Genomic DNA, 19,259 nt, shown 5'->3' with positions numbered 1-19,259 from the left:
GAAAACATAAAGGTTCTCCTAACTTCCTAGTAAATGGTATCTCCTATTGTCTATCAGTCACTTCAGAACCTCAGGCATCTTGTGATAGTATACAGCCAGAGAGATCTTGTTATTCCTGCCCTGTACCCAGCCAAATGCAGCTGTGACGTTGAGTGGCTCTGAAAGGAACATATGTCAATTTTTGGCCTACTACTGACTATTCTTAAGAAGCCTATATGGATCACAATAAAGACACCACTATAAATATTCACACTTCACGCTATTCTGCAAAGATGTTCAATGAATGGCTTTGCCCTTGAACAAAACAGATCACAGTGAAATTTCATACAATAAACAAGCCTACCAAGCACACATAGCACAACACAAAATCAAGTGGTTTATCCTCAGGAAGTGTACCAAAGGAATACTTCAGAAGTAAAATCTTTACAAGTTTAACCTGGAAGAACACTTCTGATATTCTACTTCAGGAGGGGATAGCAATCTTTTGTTTTCCTCTCCACTGTTTCTAGTAACCCTGCACTGTGCAGGTCACCTATCACAACTTCAACAATCAGCCTCTCCCAGAGCAGCAATCAGAGCTAGTTTCCAGACTCTGAAATATATGTGGCAGAGGACAGAGACAGTAAATGACTGTGGCGGCATTCTGTTTGCTACTCACTTGGAGGTGGTGGTAAAGCATTGATATTTGGTTTAATGTCAGGTGGGAATGGTGGTTTGACATCCTGGCTAGGTGACAGGTATGGAGGAATATTGCTCCCTGGAGTCATAGGTGGTGTGGGATTTCCTGGAACAGGTGAATGAGGGTAATTTGCCACAGGTACAGGCCTTGATGGCTAGAAAATAAGTAACATCACATTGTTATTGCAGCCTGAAAATAAGAATAATAAGCCTTGTGAACTGCACTGCTATCAAACACCAAATACTACAAACAAGGTAGGGAGGCCCCTCTGCCACTGGAAGGGGAAGATACCATAGGAGGTCCCATGAGGCCTCCAGGGAAGAGGCAGACTAGGAGAGCAAAGCAGGAACTGAAAACAGACAAGCCAGCTTAACTCAGGCAATGACCACATACAAGCATGGCTGCCAAAAGGCCTGTCGCATTCCTCTGAAGGCTCTCTTTCCAAAATCAACTGTCAATTCACTTTAGTTTTTCCACACCACCCCAACCCACCCAGCCCTTTGTATCTCTTTGGCTTCCTCCCAAAATAGCCCCACTGCACAAAAGCCTACATGAAAAACAAATTCCAAAGACATGCAATTAGAATGTTTCTGTCCCTTTTACTGTCATCTATCCTTTCTTCCATCCCTGTCCAACTCATCTACTCAGAATGAAAGCTCTGAGGGTCAGGGGATGTCTTTTATTCTGTGTACCTACAATTAGATTTTGTTCTTAGTTTGATGCTGAATAAGACAAATTAAAAGAAAAAGGAAGGTTAGGTATAAATAGCAGCTATAGTATTAAAACATCGTTGGTTTTGTTTCTTGTAATTAAAGGGATGGCTGTAGTTAACAGAATAAACCAGTAATGAAGGAAGCTGACATTAACCGAAACTGCTATTTCAAGTCACTCTCTTGTAATAGCTCATGTACCATAAGCACATATTCATGGGAGCGTCAGCAGACGAAAATCTTTACAGCCAGCCAAAGTATCAAGACTTCAAACCTGATTCTGTACCTAAATGCAGCACTGCTAGCATAGGATACTCTAAAGTGTCTAAGAAATCTGGGCATTTCCATTTCCAACCATTTTTGCTTTTTTAACGCACAGAGTTACTATCTTCGCAATCACTATAATCCGAAGGTTCAGGTCCTGTCTGTGGCAAGCTGGAATTTTTCCACTAGCCAGGATGAGCTCCCTTGTTAACAAGGTCTCTTATTTTCTGTTTCCAGAACAGTCGTTATTTGATACAAAATAAAGGATGCATTGGAAAGACCACAGACTTCCTGTTAGAGTTATACTGTAAGGAAAAAACTTAAAACTCATTCTCAAATACACACATGCAAAATGTATTAAAAAATCTGTCACTTAAAAACTTGACTGTTGAGATCATCTGCTGTTATTTTAGCATAAGTGACTGCACTGGAATTACAGCAGTTGAGGATCTGTCTCCTCCTCATGTTCTTCCTGGCAGTGTACTGCAAAAGCTGCCATGATGCAAGAGGCACTCCTTTGGGTACCACAGTGGACAGCTTGGTAGAGCAGATACTCTATAATAAAGAGTGTTGTTTCCTCTTTTGTTTTTTCAATGGTTTGGTTTTTTTTGTGTGTGTGAATGACACTGGAACAATTCCAATTCAACACCAATGTGCAACTTAGATTCTTTAGCCCACATTAGAGATCAGTAAGTAGTTAAGAGACTTCAACAGCTAATGCTTTAAGAGCAGGCTAGACCATTGATGGTTCTCCGCATTTTTATGCTCACTGGAGTACCCTGTATGCAAAAGATCACTTTTGTGTGCAATTCAAAGACATCAAACCTCAGTAGGCCCTCAGTACAAACTCAGTTTGGAGAATATGAAGTGCTCAAAATGTATCCAATAAAGCAGGCTTTAGGCAAAATTTTAACAATATTAATTCCTGTTCAAAACAAGCAGCACAGAGGGAAAAGAAGGAGAAAAGGGGAGGGAGAAGTCAGAGGAAGTCACTCAAACTTCAGTTGAAAGATTAATTCTACAGATGGAAGAGCTTTTAAGTTTGAACTAGCTTAATCCAACAGTGACCACTGTAGGTCTGAAAATGGGATGCTGCAACACTGACCTTGTTTATTACAAATTTCCAAAGTTGTATTTTTGCAGGGTGCCATGAATAGGTGAAAATATTACACCTGAATCTCATTAGGTACCTTTTTTTCACATGCTATTTTTAAAGCAAAACCAACATTTCCTTGTAAAAGCCTCTAATGAGCTCCAGTACTGTTCAATTTTCTTTATTTTTTATTAACTGCTCTGAAGTTAGAATGCAACTTGGCTGATTGACTTGATCCTGTGATATCCAAACATTAGTAAAAACACTGCTTTTTTTCCCCTTTCCTTTAACTACATAAAAGCAATAGCTATGAAATAATTCATGCGACTTCATTCATAAATGTCTAGTGGAATGCAACAAGACAATCTGAAAATTCTTACCTTGTAATACTGCCCCATGTTGACTGTTGGAGGAGGGTACTGCCCTGTGTTTTGCTGGCTTGGCATCCTCTGTCCGGGATAGTTGGGAGATGTAAGGGGTCTTGGAGGGTTGGGAGTGGGGTACTGACCAGGCTGGTTTGGAAACTGGCTATTTGGTCCATACTGCTGGTTTCCATAATTCGGCTATTTCATGACAGAGATTAAGGAAGACAAAGATGTTTCATGCAAGCAGCTGTCTTAAATTGATTATTAGCACACATTCGACAGCAGAGCCAAAACAAAAAACAAAAAACCCCTCTGGGTGCATACTTCTCAACTTAGTGCCACTTCTGCCTAAATCAGGTCCTTGATGGCTGGAAGGGAATACTCACTCTAAAGCATAAAAATCCCACACACCAAAGTGGGATAAGAATAACTGTGCATCTTAACACACACACTTAGCCTTGCAGTGCTGTTCAAAGGGCACTGTGTTTGAAAAAAACAGAATTACAACCAGATGCAGTGTTCACAAAATCTCTGTGTTGTTGCAAGTGCTACCAGCCCCAACCCTGGGGATCTGTTTCCAGATGGAGAATGGAAGCACAAAAAGTACTATAAAAAAAAAAAATACCCTGGAATGGGCAAAAACCTGTGTTGTACACGTGTCTCTGCTCAATACAGCTGCTATCCTGGCTTTGTGCTAGAACATACAGCAAGGCTTTAACAACTAAAGAGATGCCACCACTAGTCATAAACTCCCTGCTAGTGCTAACTAGTACTGTGCTGCAGTTTTGGAGTTGAAGTTATGAAAATTGGAACTTTAGAGGTAATATAGTATCAATTTGAAAAATTAACTGATTAACAGGCAGTTTCCATAAATGAAGCCTTCAAAAGCTAATAAGGAAATAGCATCTCTAAGACCTGCAGAATTCCAGACCAGAAAGCATGTAACATTTAGGGTATTGCTCAGCACTGACTTCTTGGAAACGTGACCATATTCACTTACAAGGAAATACCTGCTTCTGAAGCTGCAAAAGAAATCCCAAGGTAACAATTATCTGAACAAGACAGATTTTGTGTTTTCTTAATTGTAGAGTAAATAGCAGTATGAAAAGCCATCCTAGAGAAGCAACTCCTGGTAAAGCACACCACTTTTTTTAAATTTCTGAATACTTTTTAATTAATTAAAAAAAAGTAGTTTGCAGATCAGGAAAGAAATGTAGCCCAATAATAAATGTTTGCTATACTTTCTGCATGTTGTGGTACTCTTTGCTATATGTTTTCTAGAAAGTCTTACTACCATTATTATAATCAGGGCAATGTCATAATATTCAAAGCTCTACACCTGAAGCTACAGCTGTTGTTTTAGTCTCAGTTTAATACAGAATTTCACCAGCAAATTACCTCTGAAGCTACTAATGTGGCTAGATTTGTAAAGATAATTAGGTGCATATAGAGCTGAGAGAGTTGGTGGGATTTTCGAAAGCACCTACTGCCTGATTCATACCAATTTCAATAGTAAAATGCATTGGTACTTTTTAAAATCCAAAGGCTTTTCTGTCTACATCTTTGGTTGTCTACATGTCTAAATTTTGACGCTAAGTGTTTTGCCTTAAGTCAATGGCAATGTAATTTTGTCTACAAAGCCACTCAGATCCCATATAACAGCATGGGAACTTAAGAGAGAGAACACTCCAAATAAACTTATATCAGATAAATGTTGACAGAGAGGGATTTGAGTTCAACATGATTTATATTCATCTCAGTGCCTATAAAAAATAAGCCTCAAGAAGTCTGGAAAGCGACTGGTCTTTAAAATAAATGTTACCACTACTGGTGTTCATACAGTGTCCACCCTTGTATCTCTTTAGAACAATAAAACCACCCAATAAAATGCAGATCACATATGTACTGGGCTCAAATGAAGTATTTCACCTTCAACATCTCTTTTAAGTTGTCACATTAAATAAATCCACGTCTGTGAAAGAAGTCTACTTATGGTCTATGAATTCACCATCTAGCATGAGAATCTTCACGTGACGTTTTGTGGGCTCAGCTGATTTTGGGTCTTCATTGGTTTTAATGACTGTCATCTTGACTAATACAGCAAGGGTCAACCCCAAAAAAGAAAGAGCTGCTTCCACTTGTATTTTAACGGCAGCATTCCTATCAAGGCTGGAACAATGATGTACCTATCTTACTGGGATGTGCACCACACGCATGTTGCAACACAGGGAAACAATGTATACAAAACATAATTTATCTTATTACCTCTCCTGGGTATGGTCTCTTTATGCCCTGTATAGGCAAAGACTGGGGGCGTGGGCCTGGGTAGGCTTGCTGAGGCATCCTCTGCCCATGGGTGCTGAAAGGACTCATCCCAGGAGGCCGAGGTTGGTTCATGCCCATGGGCGGCCCACTCATGCTGGAAGGTGTCATTCCTGCTCCCATGCTTGCTGGGTTCATGTTGCCTGGCATAGAAGCAGGGCCACGAGGACCAGGCTGGTTCATAAACTGGTTGTTGTAAGCCTGAGTTGGACCCATCTGGAAAGAGGAACAAACCTTCAACGGAAGAAGAAGAAAAAAAAAAAAAAAGAATAAAATGCGACATGCATTTAAAATGGGAGGAGGGAGCTGAACATGCTTTTGGGGGAGGGAAGAAGGGGAGGATTTATGTCGCATTTTCCGTCAGTGTTCTCCAACATTTGATGAGCAGCCACGTTAATTATAACAACTCAATTGGAATTGTAGAAGGCATAAGAGAGGAAGACAGACGTAAGTCTAAGGTGAGCAATTAGCTTGTTTAAATTGACTAGTTATTACTGTAAGGTAAACACGTTAGGAAGTTGGCTGTGTACATACAGCACAACGCTACAATTTCTAAAGCGTGCTTCTTTACATCACCTGGCATATGAGGCCATATACATCAGGACTCAGAGAGGTAAAAAAGCTAAGGAGGGAAAAACCTGAATTGATCAAACCCTTGTTTATTTTAAGAAAAATATTACATGAAGTCATGACATGCTGCAGGCTATGGATCACCAGAAATGCATGTCTCGCATAGCAGTTCTCACAGACAATGTTAGTTAAAAGCAAATCCCTTTTCTACTGTTGTTTCCTTGTTTGAAGGGGAAATCAACCAACCAACCAACTGTAGCTGGCAAAATAAACAATTACTGAAGTGGTAACAAACCTATTTTAAGATTCTGGAACACTTTACCAGGTACTCAAATTTAAAGGTTCAAAGGCTGTCAGAGGCAGCAATAATACATCACATCAGATGCAGCTGTAACTTCTGGTAATCTTTGATTTTTTTAAGGGACAATCTCCAAACTACAAAATACAGTTAGGCAGGATTTATTTCCAACCCTAACTATCCTACGATTCTACAATTTAGTGGGAAAAACATGGGAGATCAACTCATACCTACATACACACATTCCAGCAGTTTCCCATCAGCATTTATAACCATGCTCATGCACAAAAAAAAAAGTAATAAAAAAAATAGAGTAGGCATCCTAATAAACAGGGAGTAAGAAGAACAGCTCAATTCCCTGTGACGGTCTATATCAGGCAGGTAGGAAGACGCGAGGGTTACTCCCTTACCGGTCCATACTGGTTCATGTCTTTATTCTGCGTTTCTTGAAGGGCTGCCACAGTGGCTGTAGCTGTGGCTGTTGCTGTAGCAGCTGCAGCTGCAACTGCAGCAGCGGCAGCAGCGGCAGCTGGCTGGGTGAAATCAGCTGGCGGCCTCGTGTGGGGTGGGATCCCCATTCCTGCAGGGGTATTTGGGCCTCCTGGGTAACTGACAGGGAAGAAAGGAAAGAAAGAAAGAGAGAATTAAGATGCGCCTGGTGATTATTTTTTTTTTTAACACTGGTGTGATCTTCATCTGAAACTGTTCCAAAACCATGTACAACACCTAATGAAAGCCAGCAGGACAAGGCATGAGGTGTGTATATGAAATGCAAGTGTTGCTCAGGTGTAGCAGTCATAGCCACTGGGATTGCAAGGACCCACCATCAGTAATTTCAGCGGCAGTGTTCTGCTTTGCAGATCTGTAGCTTACTGTGAAGCTGAACTGAAATCCTGGAAGTTAATGCACGCTTCATTTCCCAGTAGTGTAGGGGTATATCGCACAGTGGCATGAACAGACAGCTTTCTTCCCTACAGTGTGCTCATTTGTCTCAGTGGTGAATTACACCAAGTGTTGCCAGCATCGTAAGTGCTCTTCCCTGACCCTTAGCAGAAAGGACAGGAGAGCCCCAATGCAATCAGCTCTACTGCATCCCATACAGTGTATTCTGCAGTTCCTACCAGGCTCTCCTATTGATCATAAGATAAATTAAGCTAAACCATGCCTTTCACACTCCAAGACATCAACCATTTTTATAAATATGAGCCAGTATACTGTGCCCATTTTAGAGATGTTAATACAAAGCCAAAGAAACTTTCTGATTTGTTCAAGGTCACTCAGTAAATCAGTGGCAGAGATGAAGGGAAAGAGATGTTCTCAGTGTCCCAGGCTTTTATTCTTCACACTAGACTGACTATGCTAACAACCTTTTCGGCAGGCTTTGCAGAGGGACCATAAATAGTGGTTTCAGCTAAGTGCACTTACCACCCTTGTTTACAAAGCATAGACACAGAAAGTAAAAATGTAACAAACCCCAGGCTATTAGTTTTTGCCTTATTTCACTAATGCAGCATTTACTTCCCTGAAAAAAATATACAGCCTGACCATCTCTCTCTTAAGAAACATCTTCACCCCCAATTCTTTTCAAATTCCTACTGTGGAGTAAGTATATGGCCAGAAATATGCACTGGAACCTACTTTGCCTAATACAAGTTTATTCCTCCATGCACATGTAGAAATTATACCATCAATACCTTTCACATCCTGGCCTTATTAAATGTTAATCATTCCTAAGTGTGTGGTTTGTTTAACAATCTCTCTTAATTAAAACTTTATTTTGGGGGGTTATTAAAGCTAATTGATTGACTTAAGCCATTTCTGTTTACTGTGATGAATTTTACTGCAGTTTGGGTAGCTGATTTCTGAAGCTGTAAAAGCAGCATGCACTTGAGTTAACCAGCATAAAATAGCTACTGAGACTTTATATAATTAAAATAAGCCCAAGATACTTCTGCCAGGCCACTAAAACAAGCTTCATCAATGATTTACATCCATTTCCCACCTCACACAAGTAAATCTTACCTGCCACCAAAGCCTCCACTTCCAGGATAATTGGGTCGCCCATACATGCTCTGCTGTATGTACGGCTGAGTGGAGCCTGCCTTGGCTGAAAATTGTTGCTGCTGTCCAGCAAACTGAGGGGAATTGATACCAGGGTTGCTGGTAGTCATCCCAGAAGCCATGGGATTTCCTGCTGGGTTCATAGGGTTGTTAGCATTTGCCATTGGATTTCCCAGCACCTGTGAGGACAAACATGAGAATAAAGGGCTGTACCTTGAACTACCTCAAGCAAATTAAGTTGATTTTTTGCAATCAATAATTTAAAATACAATCACCCTGTACTCTGAACTCCAGTAAGCATACACCTTTATGAAGTCTAGGTGCACATTCTTGGTGATTTCTTCTTCTGCCATTCCAAACAAACAAGAGTTTCTGATCTCTAATTATCCTTCACAGATTTTTAACTAGGGGGAACCCAAACTAATGTGCTTATGAAAAAAGTTACTACACAGACCTCCTAGAACCATGCTCTGTTTGTGATGACTTCATCTGATTAAGTAAATGCCTTTGTGTTTTTTTTTTCTGGATGTAGGACTTCAAAATAATTTGCAAATATTCAGTCCCATGGGCATACTGCAAATGGTACTACAGATGTAGAATTGTGAAAGAATGTATTTTAGTGTCCCCTATTCTGTTTTTAAAAGCACTTAGTTTGCTTGTTTGAAGCATTTTTTTTTTCCATTTGAACCAAAACTGTTATGATTTCCTTTGAGATGTAAATATGGCTGTTCATGCATCACCTACATGGAAATCTGTCTTCTCCTTGGGAAAAAATACAGTGATTTTTGCACAAGACCAAATTTCAGTTTTGGGAATTTGCAGAAGGAAATCAGTGATCCTGGCCAATGCCTTTTCCCTTGGGGAACTTGAAGACTTAATGGAAACCCTGTCATTCATTTTAACTTGTTCTGAACAACCACAACCAAACTTCACGTTCCAGAGTTTCGTCCTTCTCTTGCAGTGATTCTGAAAAACCATTTTCTTCTTTTTACCATAGCCCTTCCCCCCCCCCCCCCCTTTTATTGCATGTTCCTCTGAAGTATCACAAAGAATTCAAGTAACGTTACAGTGTTTTAGGATAGAACAAAAATCTGACTCTTCCCCCCCATGTCCCCCTCTTTCCTTTTGCCTTTTTAAGTGTGAAAGATTTTCAGAGGAAACTGTATTTCCACTTTCCGGCCAATGTATAGACTGTAGAAACACCTGTTTACTCAGGTGTTTCTTTCCCAAATGGGATATCTTTTCTTTTAAGGCGCTAAAAAGAAATCAACAAAAATAAACAATGTTACAGATCTGTGTAACTGTTTCCTCTCTATTTTTTTGAAGAGAGATTTTGCCACAGCCAATGCTTACATAACTGTCATGTGAGTATTTGTATGACTTGGCCCCTGAATAATTTCAAGTGGCTCAATCCATAACAATTCTGGTTTTATTTTTCTGACCAAGATTAAAATAATAAAAACAATTACACAGAAAATTTTGTGTTGGATGTAATATCACTTGATTTAAAAAAGGTAGAAAAGACAAGTTAGACTTATGTACTTATTAAAGATGTTGATGTGTTTAGATCCCTTCACCTACAGTGTAAGAAAAGACTACCTGAGAGCTTGATTTGCACCACATCCTTTGGAGAGTACACTGTCACAAAAAATCAGCATCTCCTTCATTAAAGCTGCTTCTTTTTGTGTAGCATAATTCAATACACATTGCAGAAGAAAAAGAGAGTGGAGAGAACCAAACAAAAATCCGCTAAGTATGGGTCTCACCTGGAAGCCAGGAGCTCATGCCTTTGCTCCAATGCATACTGAAATATTGTTTTAAAGTAAGGCTGGATTAACAGGAGAGGTTGAAAAGAGCACAGCCTATAGTCGGTAGTTAGCATCTCAGTGTGGGGGCAGAGCTGGCACAGGATTTCACCAGTCCACAAGTATGACACAACCCCAGGTAAAATCAACAATAACTGTCATTCGGTGAATCTAGCTAGAATTTGGTGTTGTTTTGTTTTTTTTTTTATAAAACAACTATTCCAATTAAATCTGAATTTCCCAAGAAGTTTGGTACTATCTCAAGATCATGCTTTTAGTGTTGAAACCATACAGCGCAAAATACGCGGTAAACCCAAGCCTGACATTTGCATGCAGCTAAAGGAGTTACTGACTCATGCTTTCAAACAACTCCTTCGATGCTTCCAAAGAGGAGACCACTGGAAAAAAATGCACCATATGCAACAAAGACACTCTTATCAACCCCAAGAGAATCTTCCAAAACCCCTTCCTATTTGCACACATTAGTGAAAACCTGTATCTAGAAGGGAGGGAGCATAAAAAGGAAGCTTACCTGGCTTTGAGAGGTGTTAGTCACACCCCATACTGTGGTGACCACTGACAAAGAGCCTGGAGGCTGGTTGGTATTTTGCTGCCAGGGAACAGAATCATAAGGGAAAGACCCATCACTGCAAAAACAAATGTTTGGGAGGGTGAGATTCTGAAAGTTTAAACAGTGGCAAGTTGCTGGCAGGGAAAAGGGATTAAAACCTGACATTATCTTAACTCTCCACTCCTCCTTCAATTAGCCTAGTACTTTCACAAGTATAATTTTTTTTTTTTTAATACCAACATGACCATATCGAAACCACACAGAACTAATGAATTCTTTAGGTATACTAAAGACAGGGCTTTCACCATAAGGTATGTTACCAAAGAAAGTGAAAATAAACCTAGCAGCAGAGTTTCAAACAACTAAGCAAGTTGCTCAGAATCACTTATTTTTTGCCATCCATCTCAAGCTCTTTAACAATCACTGCTTCAACTGGCTCCTATCAATTCAATTAGATTTTGAGACCAGACTGCAGCTCCACTGTCTGCACCGGGTCCCCACATGGCCAGAAAAGCCGTTAAAGCAATAGCAGTTCACCATCATTTGGAAAAGTAAATTGAAATTCAGATAGTGTTCTCCCACACGATGGATAAGCCGCATGCCAAAAACAGTATCAGCTAATCAGCATTCTAGAAAATCAACTGCAGATACAGAACACATCTTTCAGATAAATATATGGTCGAGAAGATTGGGTTTTTCCATTAGCTTTGTCCACAGATACAAGCAAGCATTTCTTATAGTTCTTTTCACACGAAAGCATTGGTGGCTTCAAAATGAATGCAGGATAGGCATGCGTCTAGTGTAATTAATGATATATGCTAAATCCAGTGAAAGGAACTATTAATCCAAGAGCTGTAAAATATATTCCACTTGAAATTTGCTTGTTCTCATATTATTAACTTGTAAATTAGATTTCTATTTGCATATATGTTCAAATACACACACATGTGATCTTTCATCATCTATATATATATATATATACCATTTAATACACACACACACACACACACACACACACATTGCTGTCTCATTTTCAAATGCCACTTACTTGTATTTTATAATTGAGAACTGCATTTTTGCTTGGACTACCAGCTATCACTGCACAGGGCTACCCTGCCTAAAGAATCCACTATAAAGGCTCTGTGAGTGCTTTATCTACATTCTTCAAGGCCTGCACTGTGAAGTGCCAAACAATCAATTCATACAAGACAAGGCGAGACAACCAACCTGCCAAAGCCCTACAAAACAAGGGCTGTGGTAGACTGGGGTGCTGACTCTCCCATGTTCCCAGACAGTACTCAAAGCTTGGACCACTTCTTCTTCCTGTGCTGTGAGCCAAAAATCAAGGACTACCCATGTGTTCATTCTTTAGGTTGTTTATAACACCTCATGCAGATCATTTAGGAATAGGAATTGCTTTGCTTAGAGCGCGCACACATGTGATAAAAAGTATGTCCCAAGTAACAATCTAATAACAGCATCAGCAACTGTATAAGGTAAAATGAAACAGTGAATACATTTCAGAAACAACTAGGAAATTTCAAATACCATAATGCTGTGTGAGCACAACAGCACTATAATAGAACATAACCGTGAATCTGAACTGACCTATTTCAAAATACCCAAATTGAATTAAGCAATAAAATCATGCACGCACACACACACACACACACAAAACACAACAAAAACCCCATCATTGATTAAAAAAAAGGGAAAAGAATAATTTCCTCTAACAAATAATTAGGGAAAATTAACCAAAAATAGTAAGTCTCTGTAATATGCTTGACATACAATGTTTATGTTGACAGCATCCATATAAAACAATGTGTGAATAAGGGCATATTTAACACCTTTCAATCAGTAAGTCCTTCTAGCCCACTTTTCTTACTAGATTTTCTCTTAGAAGGCTGAGAATCTTGCTCCTCTCATTCAGAGGTGCAGACAATAGCTTCAGCGACTAATATCTGCAAGTGATGCAATGCTTCAGCAGGTCCCCTCCACCCACCATGGAGACAAATGATGACTAACCCAGAATTTGTGACTGCTATTAAGCCTTCCTCTTTTTCCTATTCTGAATGATGCCTCCTACTTTACTTCCTTCTCTGACTGCTTTTGATGATGCCTGCTCTGTGATTTGTTTGGATATTTATGGTACATATGAGTGTTTGTATACTTCAATGACTACACAGAAGCTCTCTCCATGACATAAGCAGCGAAAGGACTCTGCAGCCGTTCCTCTCTATTCTCCATTGATGCACTGGGGACAGGTAACAAAATCTAAAGGACAAGGTAAACCTTTTGCAAGTGTAGGAGTAAATAAGAAGGGTAATGACAGGCAGGAGTCAAACCACAAAGTTGCTAAAGGTTCTCAAACTTCGAGCTAGTGATGCCTTAGTCTGCTTGCTGTTAAGAAGTTATAACTATTTCTACACTTTCTTCGCCTCCAAAGCATGTTCCTTGGACCCGTTTCTCACCTTTACAGTACACAGAAGAGATTTCATATATTACTCATCCATGGTTTCTAATGGTGGAGTCAGAGCATTTGTTTAGTGGAAAGCTGTACTGGGTTCTCAAAGACTACACAATCACTTCACCTAATTACAAAGAAGAGTGAATCACTCCATTTTTACTATATTATTGTTAAAACAACTCAAGAAACCACACTGTTGACATACAATGAAAGCCCCCAGCACAGGACCCAGTATAACACATGAAAGCCAGAAAAAATGACCAGGTACAGACTTGTTTAAAATAGTCATTGTTTACATTAAATCACATGACTATCACATGATCCAACACAGGACTTGGCCTTAAATCACAGACAAAACTAATAGCAGAAATTATGGCAACACTGGCATAGTGATATATGTGCCTTTCAGAATATCAGCTTACACACACCCTATTATACAATTACTGCACTAGACTCACTTCAATCTTCCCTTTAGTTACTTCAATGAGAAATACACAGCATTCTAGCAGTGCACACCCCCAGAATGATACTCTGGCCCATCATCAATTACACACTCGTTTGAGTATGACTTTTGCCATACTGGATACAATACCCACCCTTCCTCCACTGTGTGAAGGCTTCTTTGGTTTCAGACAGTAGGAGATGCTTAACTAAGGATTACTTGTCCCTCCACTTTGCTCTTTCAACTTGCATTTCTGCCCTAAGACAACCCAAAGGAGTGCTCCCACCATCAAAGGAAAATCGATATAAATACTGTAATGAAACATGACCAATCCAATTCTCATTTGCAAGAGAGCACTCACTTTCTGCTGTTATTATACAGAGCTGTGAATTATCCTGAAATCCCCTTCTTTAAACTTGAAAATGGCAGCCAATAGAGAAAGAAGCTTCAACCTCTCCAGCCACAGCAAAATGTTGCCCATGACGTTGTTCCTGTTGAACGGTACAAGGGTAATTAAGTCTCTCACTACACCCTGGAGGGTAGTGAGTCAGTTTGGGCTCAGCTGGAGTCCAATAGAAGAATATTGACTAAATTTATAATAGTGTTAATGAACCTATACATACTACTGGTCAGCATTATTGGTCAAGCAGCAGAGGAAGCCATAGAGCAAAGAGGGAGAGATGGAAGGAAATAATTTCTCAAACTATGAGGTTGTGAATCCCTAATACTAGGAAAACAGAACCAGGTGCATATCCAGCCTCTCTGGAACAGTTACGGCCTTCATGTCAGACACAGGCTGTAGAAGTTGCTTAATAAAAAGTGAGCTCCGTATAGTAAATTAATACTAGTCAATTACTGTCATTTATACAAGATTTGTGGCATTATTTGAAAATGATGTATTTTAAATATGTTTATATTGTCATTAAAGCAATTGTATGTGTATCTGATACTCATGTTTACATGTCTTTGTTGCTTGAGGAAGAAGAGATACAGATGGTTTAGCAAAGTATGCATCCCTAGAGCACTGGTACTTTACACGCTGTGGAGGAGGGTAAAAAATGGAATTATACCTTTTACCAGTGATTTTTTTCACACGGCTTATTAAGAAAGCCAGGTGTCTAAAAGACTACCTTTATAAAGCATCTATCGCTGTTTTAAGCATTGAAAATTTATCAACTACTGCAGAAAAGCACCAGATGTTGGCTTTCTCAAAAGCCCTTTTCATTCCAAGCACTGGTATCAAGTTTCCCATAATTGGGCTTTCAGAGGCTAGCTGGCTAGTTTCTGTAGCTTACCCTCAAGCCAGCTTTACAGTTTTGCAGGGGTCTTTAATGCTTCTGAAGCACAGTCATCCTACCTGGCTGGACACATGCAGAGTCCACACAGTCGTAATGGACTCCACTAACTCTATTTCTAAAGGAATCTACTGGCTCTACCATAACATCTTCAGCTGACACCAAGATAAGCAGGTAACTGCCAGTGCGATGCTGGTTATCATTTCTCCCATGTCTTCTTTTGTCACCCATGGCCACACAGAGAGGACAGCATCTCATGACAAGGAGTGGGGTGCCAGAGATCTAACCCAGGCCAAACATTCTTTTGCAGTTACACACAGCTAAAAATCAGACCGGTCCAAATACAGCCCAAACCCAGGGCTACTGTTCTTGCCTGTCAGCATCTCTGTGTCTGCACCTTGATTTGCCTCTGCAAGTGCCTCTGGACGTGCGCGTGCTCAGGGTGCCCAGCACCCCTTGGCTGTATTCTTTGTTGGTGCCTCTAGGTGACACTACTTTAATACAAACTAAAACAGCGATTTCCAAACAAGGCTCCTTGCTTCTGCCTCATCTCTCTTTTCACCCTAAAACCTCATCTGTCTGCAGTGGGAAAATATCACAGATCCCACAAACAGAACAGGAAATAAAGCCCTGGGTAACTGTAGCACCAATACCAGTGTTTCATGCCCATACTGCCTTACAAGTTAGGCAGCTTAGCTTTCTTCATTCAGGTTTAGATTTTGTTTTACTTGGATTTCTCAAATGAACATCGCTCACATAGCTTTAATTACTAATACGGATTTGGTTAGCAAACCTTCTTGATTAGGGCACCACCATAAACTTATTTTAAGCATATTCTTATTTAAGAAAAAGACTGTTTTGCATGGTGCAGTGCAAATACTGGATTTGAACTGCCTTTTTTGGTGTGTTAATGTTATGGAACAGGCATGAATTTCACCACATTTTTGTAATTTTCATAATCAGTGTAAACAAAACCTAGTAACTTCTTTAAAAATAAAATCTCAAGAACAGATGGAATACTATTTGGCAGTTTCCTGCAACACTAATGCTCCAGGAAGGACTTCAGCTAATTTTTCCCAATTCAATAAAATAGGAATCCCCAGCAATCTATTCATAAATAAACAACCAACCAAATCGATTATTGATTTTTAAATTTAATTTCTGGTCAAATTTCCACTGAAAATACCCTTGGCCTTGACTACCAACTTGGAAAAAAAAACCAACCAACCAAACCAAAAACCCAGTATGACACCCGAAAGCCAAAATTTGTTTCTGCTTGCTGGCAATCAAAAACATTTCACAGATCTGCTTTTGGTTTCTTTTTAAAAACCTTGGACATTCAAAAGGAAACCACTTCTCATTTTTCATCGAGTTTTTTTTCCAGGGGAACAAAACTTCACCAGCTGAAATACATGCACCCTCTTCATACAGCTAAAGCGCTTGGCCAAAGCTTTTCAACTCAATTATAGATTTTTCATCTAGTTAACAGATATTAAAACACAGTACTATTAAAAAATTTCCTAACACAAAATTTAACAAAGTTATCCCTTGGCCTTCTGTGCTGTGTTTTCTATAGATGTAGAAACCACTCTACACAATCTGTTCTCTGTTCTCAGAAAGGAATATGGCAGTGCAAGGAGAGAGCTGTGCAAGAAGAGCAGGAAGGCCACTTACTGTCAGCAAGGAAATACAAAGACAAAAGAATAACTACCTGTGTACATCACACACTGACATGAAGCAAACTAAAAGCTGATGTTGCTGTGTACAGGTATCCTAAGGTGCTTATGTTAAAGATGAGAAAAAAAAGAAGGTAGTGTAGGAAGTTTGTATATTCATACTGGCTTTGAACGGTTAGCAGTAATTTACTTTTGACTGATGCTGCCTATGTGATGCATACTTTCCTCAAACTGTAGTAACATTTGATGAAGCTTAAATTGTATTGGAATAAATTGAGGCTCCATCATGTATTTCACTAAACAAACACATAAGACAGAGTCCCATCCAAATCACTGGTTGTTTTTATGTCATGCAAAAGTGAAAAAAAGCCAATTTGGAAGCATTCTGTGAGATTTTATTTCCTTCTGCTTCTTAATGGCGTGACTCCAAACATTCAGATCTTACAAAGAAAATATACAGCTTCAAAAATTATCATATCTTCCCCGCCCCCCCCCCCCAATTTCTCAAGTTTGTTGTTTCCCTCTACTCTTTCCAACTATGTAAGTATGTTCTCTACTCCTTTGGAAAGCTTTGATTCTCCCAAGTCCAAACACCCAGAGGCTCCATAACTAGTCCTTCCCTATCAAGAATTACCTCAAGTGTCGTTTCGGTACTGGATGTTGCCTGTACTATGAGCTATGTAGACTGAAGAGAAGACTGACAGCTGTTAGAAAATTCGTAATTCACTGTAAAAAGAAGGAAAGCTGTTTTCTGGCAAACCATTTGAAAACACAGAAGAATTCAGAACCTGTTCTAGATGAGCAGATGCAGGTGAAGCAGCCAAAGGGTGAAAGCAGCAAGCCATTTATCAGCACTGTGGTTTGGGTGGCACCTGCAGTAAGCAGGTGGCTATCACCCCCTGCCTCTGCTCTCTTAAATATCAACACACACTTTTACAACAACCATTCATGCAGTCACACACATACCCACAATACATTTGCTCCCGTGGAGGCTGAGACAGCAAAATCCAGCCGGCAGATCAGCAGGTGATACAAAGTACCTCTGAAAACTGAAAGCCCTGAACTCTGTCTTCATAGTCCCGACAAGGCCTGTGAGGCCTGGATGACTTATGACTGCACGAGGTGGGGTCGCTGTCTTCCATTTCACACTGGGTTGCTACGGGTCAGGCTGTGGCATGCTTGCTGCTGCTTCCTGGCGCCTGCCTCACTCTACACCCAGTCACATCAGTTAGAGAGCTATGCCTGCAAAGTACCACGCTGCTCAGCTAGAGTTAGTGCATCTTAATCTAACCCCTGGAATTAGAAAAATGCATCAGGCCAAATAATTAGATCAATTCAGAAGTTTCTGAAGCTGCACACACCCACAGCCCCCTGTATACACACACAACCCTGCTATGCTACAGATTTCAGATATGTCCATGCACACGTGTGTGCGCACGCACGCAAAGATACACGCAGTGATAACACAACTTATTTCTGTCCATGTGGAAAAAACGATCACAGCTATGTACGTAAAGCATAAGAAACAGAAACTCTACTGAGACCTGCTCCAGCCTCAGAAGCAGTAGAACGGGTTACCATCATCTGACACTGGGACTACAGAATCCATCTGATCAAAGGAAAAAAGATTAAAGCATCACACCCAGTTCTATTGTCACACAAGTAGACCATGCAGCGCGTTACTACAGCCCAGATTACAGTTACAAAATCCACCGGTAACAGCCCTGCTATTAACATGCCACCTGTTACCTTTTCCCAAATGCTGAAATTATCTTATGATCGTTTTCAGCTTGACAAATGCAGTTTAATCTTTATTGCATCTCACATCACAGACCTGCTTCATCCATGTCTTATTTATCTCACGTGTGTCGGAATGCAACCCCAAGCCCTTAGTCCCCCCCTGCCACCAGGCATTCTTTCTACTCTGCTTTATCAATATACCTGGGTTTCCATATCCGACTGCTCCTTTACAATAAAAAACACACCCACCCAGTATTCTACCATTGCCTGTTGCCTTGGTAATCCAAATGCCTGGGTACTCGCTGATTATCGGCGAATGAGACTCGCATTGTTCACACCGCAGCGCGTCTGCTATGTTAATGTGAGATAATGGCAGCCAGAAGACTCCTTTTGTTCCCAGCTTTGCTGTTTATTCATAGTGCCTGGAGGTCAGCGACTGCTACAACAACCGGGGAAGGAACCGCTGTAAGCGTGAGCAGATTCCACTTCTGCTTTTGCCTCTGAGACAGAGGGAAACACGAGCAGCCCCGCACAGCGAGAAGGGCACCGGGAGCTTTGCAGTCTGACTCACGCAAGGTGTAGCAGGCGCCTAGGAGGAAGATTTGATGGACTTGCACTTCCGAGATTTTAGATGAAGCTGATTTACGTTCCCCGACAACAGAAAAAAAACCTGCTTTCTTCAAGAGGCGCGGCGGAGGGCGGGAGGGGAGGGGGCAGCGCACCGCCTCAGCTCACTGGAACCTCGCGGGGCTGGTGGCTCCGGGGCTGACAAGGGGAGCGGGGCGAGCTCTGCCGGGCAGCAGGTGCCGCTGGCAGCGGCCGGGGACAGGGCGGCAGCGGCTCCCGCAGCGCCGGAGGCTGACACGGGCGGGTCGGGTCGGGTCGGGTCGGGTCGGGT

General features: G+C 40.7%; 1 protein-coding gene across 9 annotated transcripts in view; it reads right to left on the bottom strand.

Annotated features, from left to right (window-relative positions):
• Positions 1-19,259, bottom strand: part of ZMIZ1 (zinc finger MIZ-type containing 1) — a 339,908-nt gene that overhangs the window by 21,656 nt on the left and 298,993 nt on the right. For 6 of the 9 annotated variants that reach the window (XM_057416419.1, XM_057416415.1, XM_057416418.1 and 3 more), the window contains 6 exons: positions 10,700-10,814; positions 8,324-8,541; positions 6,712-6,910; positions 5,377-5,667; positions 3,127-3,309; positions 659-833 (listed from right to left, as the gene is read on the bottom strand). In XM_057416419.1, the coding sequence (XP_057272402.1) occupies positions 659-833; positions 3,127-3,309; positions 5,377-5,667; positions 6,712-6,910; positions 8,324-8,541; positions 10,700-10,814 (1,181 nt within the window). Of the gene's footprint in view, positions 1-658; positions 834-3,126; positions 3,310-5,376; positions 5,668-6,711; positions 6,911-8,323; positions 8,542-10,699; positions 10,815-18,610; positions 19,038-19,259 lie in introns of those variants that run through there. The other 3 variants (XM_057416417.1, XM_057416423.1, XM_057416422.1) reach the window with 2 other exon arrangements.

The sequence above is a fragment of the Pezoporus wallicus genome, unplaced genomic scaffold, assembly GCF_028554395.1.
Source record: "Pezoporus wallicus isolate ANWC-B61680 ecotype Strahan unplaced genomic scaffold, APGP_CSIRO_Pwel_v1 contig_2012, whole genome shotgun sequence".
NCBI lineage: Eukaryota > Metazoa > Chordata > Aves > Psittaciformes > Psittacidae > Pezoporus > Pezoporus wallicus.
This window is presented reverse-complemented; position numbering and strand designations above follow the sequence as displayed.